Raw genomic sequence first — 15,189 nt, 5'->3', positions numbered from 1 at the left:
CCAATATAGAACTATATTTTTACCTTCTATCCATCGATCCGATATTGGCTAGGTATAGATATTGGCATTGGCATCGACTAATGCCAATATGGGCCAGTCAATCGGATCTCGATTCCTTAAACCCTACTAGTCACATAACATTTTTTCTTTTCTTTTTTTTTTGGACGAACATTTTCAATTCACATATCTTATTTATTCATTTTTAGTTATAATTATTGGGAAAATTTTCACTGTATTGAACTTCAAAGAGCCCCAAGGAAGAGCCCCAAGGAAAATAGCTTTGTCAAAAATCAAAATAATTTGTGATTTGGGAATCCTCTAGATTGCCCACATGTCAAATCTTATTATTATTTACTCCAACCACGCTAATTGTGTGCTGTGCTTGAAATCATATCAAATCAGCCCTAAAATGCCAAATTGATTCATAGAGGTTAAGTAAAAAAGTTGGGGCCTTACTTAAAATGAAAATCTAGAATTCACTGATTTAGATCCTCTATAACCGTTGGGTATCTAATGGTTGGAAGGATTTGGACATGCACTCTAATACATAGACATGCAACCCAAGACCTCCCTACTGTCCAATACTTATTGGGCGGTCGCACCTAAGTCCAGACCCTCACCTGTTTATCAAAAAAAAAAAAAAAAAAAAAAAAAAAAAAAAAAACAAAGAAGCGCTCACCTGATCCACCACATGGTAGATTGAGCCACTGGAGCTGACCTAATCACTGAAAAGATCATATGAAGCAAAAGCAGAGCCGTTGAAGGCCAAACCCAAAGCAGTCTAGATTGTGGAATCTGGACTCATCACCCCAACTATCATTATCTAAACTCACAAATGATCAATAAGGATTCCAAGCTTGAACACCAACCAATACCCTCAACTTCTATTCTATTCCTAACCCAATTAGGACATATCATCCCATAGATCTCCACACCTGAAAGTCTCTTCAATCAACCCACAAAAAAAAAAAAAAAAGCCCCTCTCTTCCTCTCTCTCTCTCTCTCTCTCTCTCTCTCTCTCTCTCTCTCTCTCTCATGTTTATTAATTACTCAAAACTCTTTCAAGAGGAGAGATATATGGAATATGATTAGCTATCTTTGATGAAGTGAAATCTGGCTTTCCCCATCTTCTTCTTCCTCCATATAGGGATCTCTGTCAAAGAAAAATAATAAGGAATAAGAATAAACACCCACTTTAGCTGCCTTGTCTTTAATGACTTTCTCCTCTTATATGAAAGGGAAACAAAGGGCCCTGAATGAAAGAGGCGTGTTATGAACTCTTCCTCCCCCCTTAAGACCCTTAATTACTTCCATTAATGCTTTAACAGATAACGTATAAGAGGTGGAACTTGTAAAACGGTAGAAAATATAAATAAAAAAAATGAGAGAAATAAAGAACTGTTCCAGTCCTTAAGACATATGGAATAAAGTGAGCATGAGAGAAGGAGAAGAAGATGAATGAAGTCTCCGTTTTTTAAGAGAATGTTATATTGTTAGTACGGTTGAACACATAACGCCTCAAGGAAGGAACCAAAAGAAGCCAAGAGAGCTCCCACTTTAGCCTCCTAGTAAACAAAGCCATAATATAATATAAAGATCTTCTCTTTTCCCCATTGGCGGTGAAAACCAAGCAGATGACGGTTGGCCAGGCGATTCACGTGCAAAGATGCATCACATCAGTCATAGAATCTCCCCAACCCTGATCTAGTGGCTAACCCAGCTCAATCCAACCAAATCCATTAGCCACCTCACCCAATTTTCTGGTAATTACTAATTAAGTCGGCTAGACTATTCAAAAGTAAGGGTGTCAATCAGCTCGGTTCTAGTTATTTAGTTTGATATTAGTTTGATTCTTATTGATGATAAGGTGGATCAAAATCGAATCGAAAACTGATTTGGTTTCGTATTTAGATATTCAAGTCGATTTAATTCGGCTTGGTTTGGTTTCATTTCCAAATCAGTTATAATATGCAGTTTTAAAACGATTTCTTACCTTGATTTTAATTCAATTATAAAAATGGTTTCATTTTTCAACCATGACTGTGATGGGCCAAAGGCTATAATCGGTTCAAATGATGTGGCATTCTAACTCCAAAATTGTCTTAGTATGTAAATATGTGATGATAAATTACAAAAAACACTTACTGTAGAAATTGACACCCTTATTTCAGAGCTTCATCTCTATATATTGCTCTTTTTTTACTTGTCTCATTTTACTGTTGTTGTTCGGATTTGATTTAAGCATTGGAGAATTCTCTTGAGAGTTCTCTCTATGTAGAAATGCAATCTTAAAACAATGTAGAAAAGAATCAGTGAGATGAGATCCCTGCTTCACTATCAATGGAAAATATGATTACAACGTTCGTCCTCTCACCTCTCTTAGATTTGTTACAGAGAAAGAGAACATTGCTACAAATATATAACAAAAAAATCCTAATACCGAAAAGTACAAAATTGTCTTTAGTAACCGAGTCCCATATAAAAAATTAGAGAGGGGGACACTTGCACCCTTACAACCTCATGACCCGCACCAACACTTATTGGATTAAACTATGACGAAATACAAGACATCATACCCCAACTCTCTAGGCCTATCTTCTTCAGTTTTTGGTGTATATATCATCCATGTATGTCATTACAAATCAGATTTTAGTGGTAACAAAAACCAAGCAAAGGACGGTTGGCTAAGAAATTCAAGTGCAAAAGATGCATCACATCAATCATAGAATCTCCCCTCACTACTCTAATCTAGTCACTAACCCAACTCAACCCAACCAAACCCATTACCCACCTCACCCCAATATTTTCTAATAATTACTAATTAAGTTGGCTAGACTATTCAAAAGCCCCATCTCCACCTTTTGCTCTTTTGTATTTTTTTATCCATCTCATCTTATTACTATTGCTCGGATCTAACTTAAGCATCATAGAATTCTCCCTCAGAGTTCACTCTAGGCCTCTCTTCTAGATCATCCATGTCATGTTCTAACAAAAACGAAACAAATCACGGTTGGTCAAGAAATTCACGTGCAAAGATGCATCACATAAATCATAGAATCGCCCCCACTCTAATGTAGTCGGTAACCCATCTCAACCCAACCCATTACCCACCTCAACACCATTTTTATAGTAATTACTAATTAGGTAGGCTAGACTATTCAAAGCCCCATCTCTAACTCCCATCAGGGTATCCTATGCACATTGTCGTTATGAAGATCCATATGGAGGGAGATAGAGACAGAAGGGTACAGCGAATTGTGATGTGTACATAAGAGGTTAAAAAGCTATTAATATGTATATATGGTGGATGAAGATATCCTTCATCTTCATTCATGGATTGGCTTCTCTCCCATCCTTTAAAATCAAACCAAAGGAAGAGCTACATTCCACTTCACATGCTCACCCATACCCAATTCTAGAAAAGTAGTATAAGAGAGAAAAGTCACATGAAACTGATTATACATATAAGGTTAAGAGTGGTCCTAAGTCGAATCTGGACTAAAATTTAAGAAACTTGAGATAGAAGTGAGAAAAAGAACCCACTACTACTGAACCATATTGGTTGGAATTGAATTAAGAGACATCCCATAATTATTATCAGAATATACCTCTCTCTCTCTCTCTATATGCATACATTGCTTGTACCTTTTGTGCTTAGATCATGTGTAGTTGTGTACATTGCTTATAGTTAAATAAATAGAGAACCCCAACAACCTCTCTCTCTCTCTCTCTCTCTAAGTACCTTCTCCCGCACGCCTCTAGACTCATTAGCTTCATATAGAGGACACATAATCCCTCTCCTCACTTCTCTCCTTGACTTGGGTTCTCTCTTTGATAAGTTAGTCATGTCTACAGATCTTGAATTGCAGCATAGTTTGCCGGAGATCCGTCTACGGCCTATTTCCACCGCCGCTGCTGCTGCCGCTGCCGCCGTTGAGGAGGTGGAAACACAACAACCTTCGCCTAATGAAGCAATTGAGAATTCTGTGAATCACAGAGATGGCCGGGGTGGTGATGTTATTGAAGAAGAAAAAGAAGAAGAAGAAGAATGTCGAACGCCGACGTCGGAAGATCACAAGATACCGGTGATGCGAAGCTGCCCACCTGCACCAAAGAAACAAAGAAAGGTGGCGTCTTGTAAGAGGAAATTATCAGATGAATTGTACTTCTTCGAAATCGTGGGTCGCGACGAAGTTGAATCTTTTTTCAGATCATCTTCCAGTTTCAATATCAAGAAGAGATGCTGTTCCAATTCCAAATCCAAATCCAGGAAGAACAGCAAGTCTGAGTGATTGATGATGAAGTGAAGCTTCTCTGTAATTAATTATTCTCAACTGTGTTCGTCGGAGATGGATCGACAGCCACCATTAATGAGTATTTTTTTTCGATTGTTGTATGTAGAATTAGACAGAATTCGGGCGGCTCTCTTACTTCAATTCAGATTTGGTTTCACTCATTCTCCTGATCCTCCGAGTTCGGGATCCAATCGGGATCTGCACCCAAGTTTTTAATTATTATAAAATTTACTGTATTACTTTATTGGAAATGCATCCATTAATATTATGGTTCATGCAGTGCAGTTACTTGTAAATTTTTTTTTAATTAATTATTATTTTCTTATATATTGGAGATGGATAGAGATGGGTTGGAGGAGAAAGAAAGGAGAATTGGATGAAATTGCAGAGAAGATGAAGAGGAAGAGGGTTGGTTTGTCTTCATTAATTTGAAGGGAAAATGATAGAGAGAGCATTAATTTCTTAATTTGATTCCATATAGTTTTGACATTTTCAATATTGAGTGATTGACACGGCTTTGGGATCCTCACCATTTTAATTTCTATTTTATGTTTAGTTTTTAATATTTCAATCTATTTCAAAGATGATTGAGATCAGAGTTGTGTTTATTAATGAATAAACATCATAGAGATGCTACTCTGTCTTGGACGTGCCATCTTCTCTTCTTCTATTTTATTATTTATTATTATTATTATTTTTTTTTAAATTATAGGTATCAGGCTGATCGATTCTTATGAATTCATACTGATCCCGCAACTGCATGGATCAAGTTCTCTTTTTATCATCTAGAGGACTCCTTAGAACTCGTTTTCTAATTACTAGTTAAACAAAGAACATAAAGATTTACTGTGTATCATGAGAGCCCAAAAAGATAGATAATTTTTTACAACTCTATAAATTTATCGAGGAAGATGACCCATTTGTCTCTAGTAGATAAGGCGGGACCCTGTGTATGCAAGTTTGGTCTGGGTGAACTAAAGGTAAAAAGGTAATCCTGTTTAGATATGGTGGAGCCAGTATCTGAGACTCTGCTGCTGCTACTGCTGCTTATTATCGCACAAATCTTTGTTGCAAAGCCAATGGATCCATTCAGATTTCAGACTCAAATCCAGAGTTAGTTGTTTTAACTCATACTCCATCGTAACCCATCAATCAGAGTTTTGAGAAGAAGACAGTGTCTTGTAGATGACACGTTGAGACACAGCTTTAAACCCAACAGTTTCTAGAACTCAACCTCAACCTCAAATGCATTTCAGTTATTGGAAAAAGTGTTTTCTGGATGAGTCACTCGGGCATTTCAATTATAGTAAGCGGTTTTTGGGTCGAACACTGGGGCATTGGGTAATTTCGTCTTCCATGTTCCACTCAGAAAACTTTGATCCTTTAGCGGGAAGAAAAAGCTAGTAGGTAACGTGGCTTATACATCTAGACACAGAGAATGACGAAATGACTGCCTTGCCCCGATAAAAAATGAAAATTTCATCACAATTAAAGTTTTTGCATATGTTTTCATTGGTCTCCACGTTTTTACAAGGGCCATGCTGCATTTTAAGGAACCCTCACTGATTCATTATAGGAGAAAAGAAACTTCTTCATCAAGCACTATCCACATCATGACACAATTGGGTGTAAAAAGACCCATTTGCCCCCGCGTGTTGGGTATTTTCATGCCTAGAGTCCCTCCACCCAAACACAGCTGGGTATGTAAAGACCCAATTGCCCCCTACATGCACTTGCTATTTTTATGTCCAGACACAGCTGGGCTTGAAAATGCTAGAAAGATAAGGTTCCCTTACAGTACAAAACTTAGGCAGCAACCAAGTAACTGCAACCCCTGGTATCAGCAAGAGGAATGGAATCTTAGAGGTATAAGGTGGAAAAATTCATATTAGGCGAGTATTTTCTCAAAATACCCTTACCCTTAATTATATTATTGGAATTTATAACAATAGTTTAGTTAGTAGGGGAAGGACGGGATGGGGTAGCCTTTTCTCGTGAAGAAAGCAACAAATAATTAAAAGGGTGAAATGGTTGATATACCGAAGTACCAACTACTAAGGCACATCTCAATATCTCCCTCAAACTTTTAATGCTTTCCATCTTCTATCTTCTCAACCATTCGACAATGACAGACTGTATGCTACCTCCCCTTCCTTATTCCCTTCCTTATTTCCAGCTCCTCATAAGATCATTTATCCAATGTGACTTCCCTCCCCTCTGATTGGAATCATTGTTTAGGTGGGTCCATTTTTTTATCATAGAGAAGAGTAACAATTACACAACCCAGACGAAATCATGGCTGAAGAAGCTTTTAAGAGAGCTTAGAGCATAAGCTACTCCTTGTATCTTCATTTTGACGGAATAAAGAGACTTCTTTGGAAAACGAATAGAGAGATGAGAGAGAGAGTATAAAGACGGGAACAAAGAACAAAAAAAAGGTAGTCTACGGTCTGAAGGCAAAACCGTTAAAGTGGGTTTATTCACTACACCCACTTTAATTACTCCCAAGTCCTATCCTCTTATATTCCCTTATTCCTTCACCCTCACCCTTCTTACCGTATTTTCCCACTTTTACCTTCTTCTTTTTTTCCTTTTCCTCCCAAGTGGGTTTATGTACATTACTTTAATTAAGGGTAACTTACTCTTCCTTAGGACAGTATCCTATCCTTACAAAATACCCTTATATATTCCTTCACCCTCACCCTTCCTACCGTATTAATTTCCCCACTTTTACCTTTTTTTTTTCCTTCCTTAAGGGAGAACAAGAACATCAGAAATTGGAAAAGGGAAAGAAAAGACAAGATCTAACCGACCATATTTTGTACTTAACTTGATCTCTCTGTAAAGGAAGAAACATGAATCAATGCACTGTAACCAATGACATAGTGTAGTCATAAAGTATGGTTATACCTTATATTTATATAGATCCCAAAATACCTTTTGTTCCCATATTGTTCTTGGAGAAGATTTAATATTAGGTCATTTAATAGAATCCCACCTTAAATAAATAAAAAAAAATTATATAAAAGCTATATTTCTGTTGCCAACATAAATGTAATATAAGGACAGTCAAATGTGAAGTCGTGATGTGGAATAGAGGAATATTTCTCAAGAATTAAAGCAACCATAAGGCAATGAGTAAAGATAGTTATATTTCTCTTGAAAAAGAATCCAAGGTCTTCTGTCTATGTTCTCAATTTATTTATTTATTTTTTCTGATAAGAAGTAAATTCATTCAGAAGAAGTTCATGTATAGCTTAAGGCCTCCTGAACCACAAGTTCATGGAGCTAAGGATTTGAATATGGTTATTTTGTCCAACACAAAGTTGACATCGACAAGATCTTTCTTACTAGGCTATTAGCAATACCATTGCCTGTCCATGTCCTCAATTGAATAGTTATTCGCCAATGTGATGGGGTTCCTAGATAATCTAATAGTTCTTGGGTTCATAAAAGCTTGCTTAAGGTTGGACCCTGTTAATCGTGGGTTTAAATAGTAAAATTGATAATGCCTGCTCAGTGAAAACTTATAGGGATGCCTCTTAGTTAAGGATATATCTTTATTAATTTCTCAATTTCTTTTGTGTATTTTTGTTACATTTCTCCTTTATACAATATGGAGGCTCACAAAATAGCTTCTAGAGCTTCCTCATTGTTTTTGTCAAATGTATGGTGGCTTACACATTCTCCTTAATTTTCATTCTTTCTTTGTAACTTTTTTCCCAATGGAATTCCTTCCACTGGGGTTTCAATTGAATATAATTTTTTTTTTTTGAAAAAAAAAAAAAAAAAAAAGATTTATTTAAACCTCATGGATTACTTTTAACATATGGACCAGCCGCAAAGGAGGCTGGTTCATCAAATCTTGACCATAAAATATTGGTTCCACAAACTTAATATCCGAAAGTAGAGTCTTGAGGTCGGCTCTTTTTCCCCCTCCCAGCCTTGACTTATCATACAAGATACCCTCTAACACTATGAAAGTAGAGGAGGAAGATCAGTCTCTTGTGTTTGTCAAGTGGCTAATATAGGTTTCATTTAATTTATCCTTTTTTTTCTTTAACACTATATATATTTTGCAACCAATTTTGGACGATACTGACAAAAGATTGAATATGACCAAAAAGATAAGCTTTTCTATGAGAGAATTAAATACAACTACTGGAAGAGTTCCAAATTCAAGCAAAGCCAGTCAGTAACATATGTTGTAAGTTTGGGTATGGTAAAAGGCAAAAAAAAAGGCTATGAATATGTATGACTATTAAATGGATTAGATAATTATACTTTTTTAAAAATCTAATATAATAAAATAAGTACAATAATGATATGATACATGTTTAATATGGTTGCACTGTAAAAAAAAATTACGAACTTATATTTACTATCTAACAAACAAAATAATAACATTTTTTTTTTTTTTTTTTTTTTTTTTACTAATGACAGGTGTTCAAGCCAGTCTCGCAGGCCCATACTAACCCACAACCGCATGAATCGGGTCATAGCGGGGTTGAATGAGAACCATTCAACTTTCACTGAAAGTAGTGAAGAGCACTAAAGACCCAGTGTGAGTGACCCAAGGTGTGCCTAGTGAGACTTGAACTTAGGACATCCGAGTTTACACCTTGTACCAAATTTATTGCTCAACAACTGCGTTACCCCCTTGGGTTGCAAAAAATAATAATATATAATAAACAATCATCATCTCAATTAAGCATTAAGATCGTTTTCATTCATTTAACAATTCGAAAGAAGCAAACACATACAAAGAAACTAAGAGACAAAGGCATGTTCCAAGTCGGGTTAAGAAACTTGATCCCTTCCCAATTTTTTAATGGCAGACTAAGCGATTGAAAAAGCTGAGGTTTTGTTTTTACTTTTGTTTTTGTTCTTGTTCTTGTTGTTGTTGTAAAAGATAAAAGAACCCAATGCTAATCAAACAAAATCCCAAAGCTTTCTCATAGTGGTTATTTTGTTCATTCAATTCACATGTTCAAGGAAATTAAAAGAATAAGAGACAAAAGCATGTTCCTTCACATGTCACAAGCTGACAAATACTAAGGAAGGCTATCCAAGAACATGCACAGTAAGAAGGAATCAAAATATACGTCCATTTAAACAAATCCATGAACAAAGTTAGGACAAATGATTAGCCTAAAAACTAATGTGGACATGCACAATAAAACTCCAAAGTATTTTGAGAGAGAGAAAGAGAGAGATTCTAGGTACCATTGGAGTAGAGGCACTCTTCGTTGTAACTATTTGTAATCTGGAAAATGAATGGAAATGGGTAATTCTTCATCCAATGGTCTTATTGTGGACAAACTAGCTTTTTGTACTTAGTGTATATCATGTGTGGTATGAGACAAACCTCATGAGATTGACTGACAAGTCTAGATCTAATCAGATAACTTGCAATCCATTGAATTGAAATTAGGAGTAAACTTGGCTCAAATATTGTTCCCGACAATCTCAGAAACAGTCATATTGTTTTCAGTTGGTGTCCATCTCCTTGTATTTTTCTTAAATTTAATTTTTATACGATTCCATATCAACTTATGGGGGCTGATCCCACATCGATTTTCTATGAGAATAGATGTGGGTTGATACTGACTTGGGTCCCCTCACCTTGTAAGCTGATTTATGGGGTTGAGTTCTTCCAGGACTGTAACAAATTCCCCCCTCCCAAAGGTTGCCACGTTGGGCAATGTCTTTTGAGTCCAGATCAGCTTTTCTCTCTCTGTCACTCTCTCAATCTCTTCGCATTTTCATTTCCCATACTCCCTCTCTATCCTTAAGGTTTTTCAAATTTTGTTCATTTTTTATTTTAATTATGATTTAACATTCGTTTATTGTTAATCCTACAAAATAGTGGACTCCCTTATCTGTTTCCCTTTTTTTTTTTTTTTTAAGTTCATCCTCTCTCTCTCTCTCTCTCTCTCTCTCTCTCTCTCTCTCTCTCTCTCTCAAATTTCATTAACATTTTTCCTCATTCATAGAGGACGATTCACCCACCATCCTAGAGTTCACAAATCTCTATAGGGTTTTAGTTCAAGTCCAAAATACATTTTTAATATTCTCTTCCATTCATATGAAGCCTATGATGAATGGATCACTGCGGTTAAAAGAAAACGAGATTTCTCCACCTATAGAGTTATCAAAAAGATATTTTGGACTTGGGGTTTTAGTATAAATATTGTTGGAATCAATTAATTAAAATAAGAAATAAAAATAAAATATAATATATATATATATATATATAAAGAAAAATAATGTATGGCATTTAAGTAAAGTAAAGAGATAAAAGGCATTTAAGTCAGAAGAGAGAGAGAAAGAATGATAACAATATTGTAGGTAATCCCGATAGTAAAATTTAGTGGATTACATGTGTCGGCAAAAGGAATGTACGAGAACCCAAAACAAGGTTCTCGGACGAGGACTTGATCTGGCCTCATGTCTTTCCTATGGGATTTTAGGATTTTTTTATTTAATAAAATAATATTTATTAGAGCATTTAATACGTTTCGAATAAATTTAAGGTATAAAAAACATTTTTTTTTTTTTATGTATCTATGAATTAATACCTAAAAAAAGATTTTCTAGTCAAACGACACATACGCGTATAATAAGCCTATTTTATACTTTTTACTAACTATGGTCTTGAACTGTTAATTGGAAGGATGGATCTCCCTCAAAGTGACTAAAACTTAAGAATTAAGAATGATTTTGACCAAACTTAACCAAAGTAGGATATTTAACTGAAAATGAAAAAGGAACACCCACCAGGCCACCAAACAAAGTGACCTAAATTTGGGGTAGAGGAAATGTGTGGCAGCTCTTCCCTGATCCAAAAATGACGCTTCACTTACACTCTTACAACAAATTCTCTTCCACCAAACTTATATTCAGAGAGTTTTTAAGTACTGTGGGGCAGTTCATCAGGACATATGGTAGCATCCCATCAACATCATTGAAGTGATATACCTCCAAAAGCCATTATAGGTATAATTATTATCATCATCATCATTATATTGTTATTGTTGTTTGTTGTTATTATTATCAAATTTTTCTTCCAATATATAAAATGATTTATAGAATAGAAGTTAAAATTCTTTGTGAAATAACCAGAAGAAGTCCCCATAGAGAACCCTGTGTAAATTTCTGTGGGGGAGGTATGGTATTCCAGTGCCTAGACACAAGTGCCCCCGGGGGAGGGGGGGAGGTGTTGAGAGGGGAATGACTGACTTCTCTCATGAATGGAAAAATGACATCTCTGTGAATGTTTTCTTGTATATTTCCATTGGTTCTTGCACATGTATAGGAATCACACTCACCCTACGGAAACACTCCTCCATAACATAAGCTCTATTGAACGCCAAACACCGTTTTTCATTGGGGGTGTTACCATTTATCAGAAAAAAAAAGCACTTTGTGAGGTTCATTTGGGTGGGGGGGGGCGAGGGGGGGCGAAGGAGGAAATTTTGTGTTGGACTAAGTAGTTCCATTTATTTTGTTGTAAAATAGGTGGAAAAAAATTTTCATCATAAAATCAAAATTTTCATTGTTGATTTTAAACTTATAAATTTTTAATAAGGAAGATCTTACAAGGGAGGAAGACAACACATGTTTCAGATTTTCTCTGGAAATCTTACAAATAATTTGACTGTAAGAATTTACCTTGTTACAAATTTCTCATCATCTTCAACGCACTCTTTGTTGTCTTTTATGGATCACATATGACCTCTGTATATGTGGATCCCATAAATCCATATGTATACATAGTTCTCACAACCATATGGCACATAATTTATAATTTTTTTTTATAAAATGCTATTTTATATAATTATTTTAAATAATTTTACTATGTCAAATAAAAGAAACAAGAATTGAAAAATCTTACAGTGATATTTTTCATCATAGTTTACATCCTACAAACAAAAATAGAAAAATTTTCGGTATAAAAGTTTCTAAATGGAAGTTTTACATATAAAATTTTATATGAAAATCATGATTGTATTAATTTTTAGGAGGATTAAATTATTTTACATTCTTGAAGTAAAAGTACAGCCCATATAACCCATATGGAGACCTCTTTTATATAAAGGTCAGCTTTACTTTTATTTTTCATTTCCTTTGTAGCAGAACATTGTAGGTATTTAGCTGGGCCAATCTATGGCCTGTTTATTAATTTGGCCCACAAGCCCAAATGTTTAAATGGGCCGACCTAAGGCGTAGTTTTCTTTTTAGTTTTATCTTTCTTTTCATTTTTAGTGGATCTCTACTACGCGTGAAGAGTCTATGAAGAAGTATCTAATCTACCACATTTCCCACACTTTGACCACGATGCGTTTTTTAAGGTTAAAATTTTGTGGACATGTAGATCCAAAGGTTCTTGATAGGGGTGTCAAAAATTTGAATTGAATTGGCTAAATCAATCCAATCAAGCTGAAATGGTTCAGACCAAACTAAAGTCTTATTCGAGTTGATTTCGGTTTGGATATTATGACCGCGAAACCAAATCGCATGAACCCAAAACCAATTGAAATCGCTTCAAAACCAGGACGAAAATTGAAAACAAACCGATGAAAAAACTAAAATCAGCCTAAAACTCGTAGGAAAACCTGTTTTTTACATTATTTTGTATAAATTTGTATAGTAAATTGAAACCAAATGGGCAACCCAGTGTATGAGGATTCTGCTATTGTAAGGTCTAGGAGGGACAAATGTTTGTAGTATTACCCTTCACTTTACACAAGAGGCTGTTTTCAAGTTTCGAACCTTTGACCAACTTGTTGCAATAGCACAACTCAAATAATCAAATGGAATTTTTTTTTTCTTTTTTTCTATTAATTTGATTTCATTATCACCATTTCCACATTTTAACCGACTCAACCTAGATCAAAACCGAATTAAACTGACCAATTGACATCCTATTTCTTAATCATATATGTAATCCACCACACATTCCGTCCTTGACCATTAAAATTTGATGGTGAGAATCTGATACTTAGTTAATAATGCTAATGCATTCTCAACCCTTTATATTGGGAATGAATGTGAATTAATAAGTTGTTTAGTTAGTTACCAAAAAAAAAAAAATGCTATTAAGTTTAGTCCCTCTTTAATATTCTCAAAGAGTTTAGAGGAAGCAGCGCTTGTTAAATGCTATCATTAGTAGTAATATGAGATTACATCATAAGATGAGTTCATAAAATTACCACCGTAGAATATCAGAAAAACACTATTTCGAGAGAATGCTACCCGTTTACGTGGCCACTGTGTCAGTGCGAAGACCAATAGGAAGCCACATAAAGACATCTTCAACGCATGAGGTGGGAAGGGGCAGCTCAGTCTTTTTGCACCCGCCTGTGTCTATGTGTAGATACACGCAAGCGAGCAGCTTTCTTTTTCCCTTTAACTTTTAAGAATAAATTATACTTGAATACTTACGTTTAGAGAAATAATGCCTGGAGTGCCTTTCATCCTGAAACATTGTAAATATGTGTTGTAATACACATGTTGTAATTTATAATTGAAAACAAATATATACTTTCGGCCATGGACTTGGAATTTGATGCGAAGGTGTTCTGTAAAAACCTGACAAGGAGCAAGAACTATAACTGCTAGTAGGGCTTTGGCCACAAAGAAGAAACCCTCGAGCTCATGAATCGCGAGTATACCAGTTTGTTCTTTACCCAAGTGCTTCCATTTTTCTGGTTATTCTCTGGTTTTTTTATTTGTTGCTCAAAATGAACCAGTATACAGTGAGTTTGTTCAACCTTTCTTCAACATAAACGAATGAATTTGCCAGATGTTCGAGTTTGGTGACAAATACCAAGGTGCTTATAGTACAATCTTGAAGCATGTATTATACCCTCAGTCCGCATGATCACTTGCCTATCACTTACTTCCTTGAAACTTTTCAATGACCTGCTCCCAGTCCTGATCACCTCTAGGCTCGTCTTCTCCTCAATGTCCCTCCTTTGCTTGCTATTCTCCCTTAGTTCTCATGATTACCTTTTTTTTTTTTAATTTAATTTAATTCATTTAATATTTAAAGCTTTAATTTCATATATATAAATATTCTATTTATTTTTTTATTTTTGAAAACTTCAGGTGTACATGAGACACGCAGCTTTTGCTTGCGAACATGACCTTTGGATTCCATGGTGGTATACGTTGCATTTATATTGGAGATAGTTGTTGTGTGGGTTTCTTTGATCACCATTGTTTGTTAAGTTTGTCTTGGATTCTTGTTTTGAAGAATGACCTGATCCGACATATTATAGTGGCAACTTAAATGTGATTTTTTTCTGAGATCTGTGATGGTAGTAGATGGGTACTACTTGACTGACCACGACCCGATTGAACGACCTGTAACTTGGAGGAGTATATAATGTATTATCGTTTTGTTGAACAAAAAATAAAAATTTGGGATTTTTTCGAGTTAGGATTTCTGGGCAAGTTTTCTTCTTGTTGTTTGGGTGTTCTTGAGAGATCTCCACTATAACCCCTCTTCTACATGGTGAAACATATTATTAATCTTCGCTCAAGGACGTAGCACACCAAATCAATGTGTGAACTTTATTAAAGCTCTGTGTATTGTGTGAATCTATGCTCGTTTATTTTCATATTTATTGGTATTTTCTCTAATAAATTGGTATTAGAGCTTTGATGTTTGCTCTAACAAACTGGTATTAGAGCTCTTTCTATTTCAAAAATCTCTCAATTCGTAGGAAATGCATATTATAACTGTTCTTGAAAACCTAAAATTTTTTAATAGGAGAAAAGAACTTTGTCCAAAAAATGTAGTTTACGTAATCGCGTACATGTGTTTATCACGTCACTTCATCTAGGGCCACGTCTTCAATGAAAGAACAATATTCTTATTTCTTCT

At 35.3% G+C, this 15,189-nt stretch overlaps 1 protein-coding gene across 1 annotated transcript; it reads left to right on the top strand.

Moving 5' to 3' along the window:
- The first annotated feature begins 3,710 nt into the window (after nucleotides 1–3,710).
- On the top strand, nucleotides 3,711–4,537 carry LOC122058715 (cyclin-dependent protein kinase inhibitor SMR2-like). The gene has a single exon (XM_042621386.1). The coding sequence runs from the start codon at nucleotides 3,846–3,848 to the stop codon at nucleotides 4,290–4,292; it is 447 nt and encodes a 148-aa protein (XP_042477320.1). The 5' UTR covers nucleotides 3,711–3,845; the 3' UTR covers nucleotides 4,293–4,537.
- The last annotated feature ends 10,652 nt before the right edge of the window (nucleotides 4,538–15,189 follow it).

Source organism: Macadamia integrifolia, chromosome 2 (genome assembly GCF_013358625.1).
Source record: "Macadamia integrifolia cultivar HAES 741 chromosome 2, SCU_Mint_v3, whole genome shotgun sequence".
In the NCBI taxonomy this organism is placed as follows: domain Eukaryota; kingdom Viridiplantae; phylum Streptophyta; class Magnoliopsida; order Proteales; family Proteaceae; genus Macadamia; species Macadamia integrifolia.
This window is presented reverse-complemented; position numbering and strand designations above follow the sequence as displayed.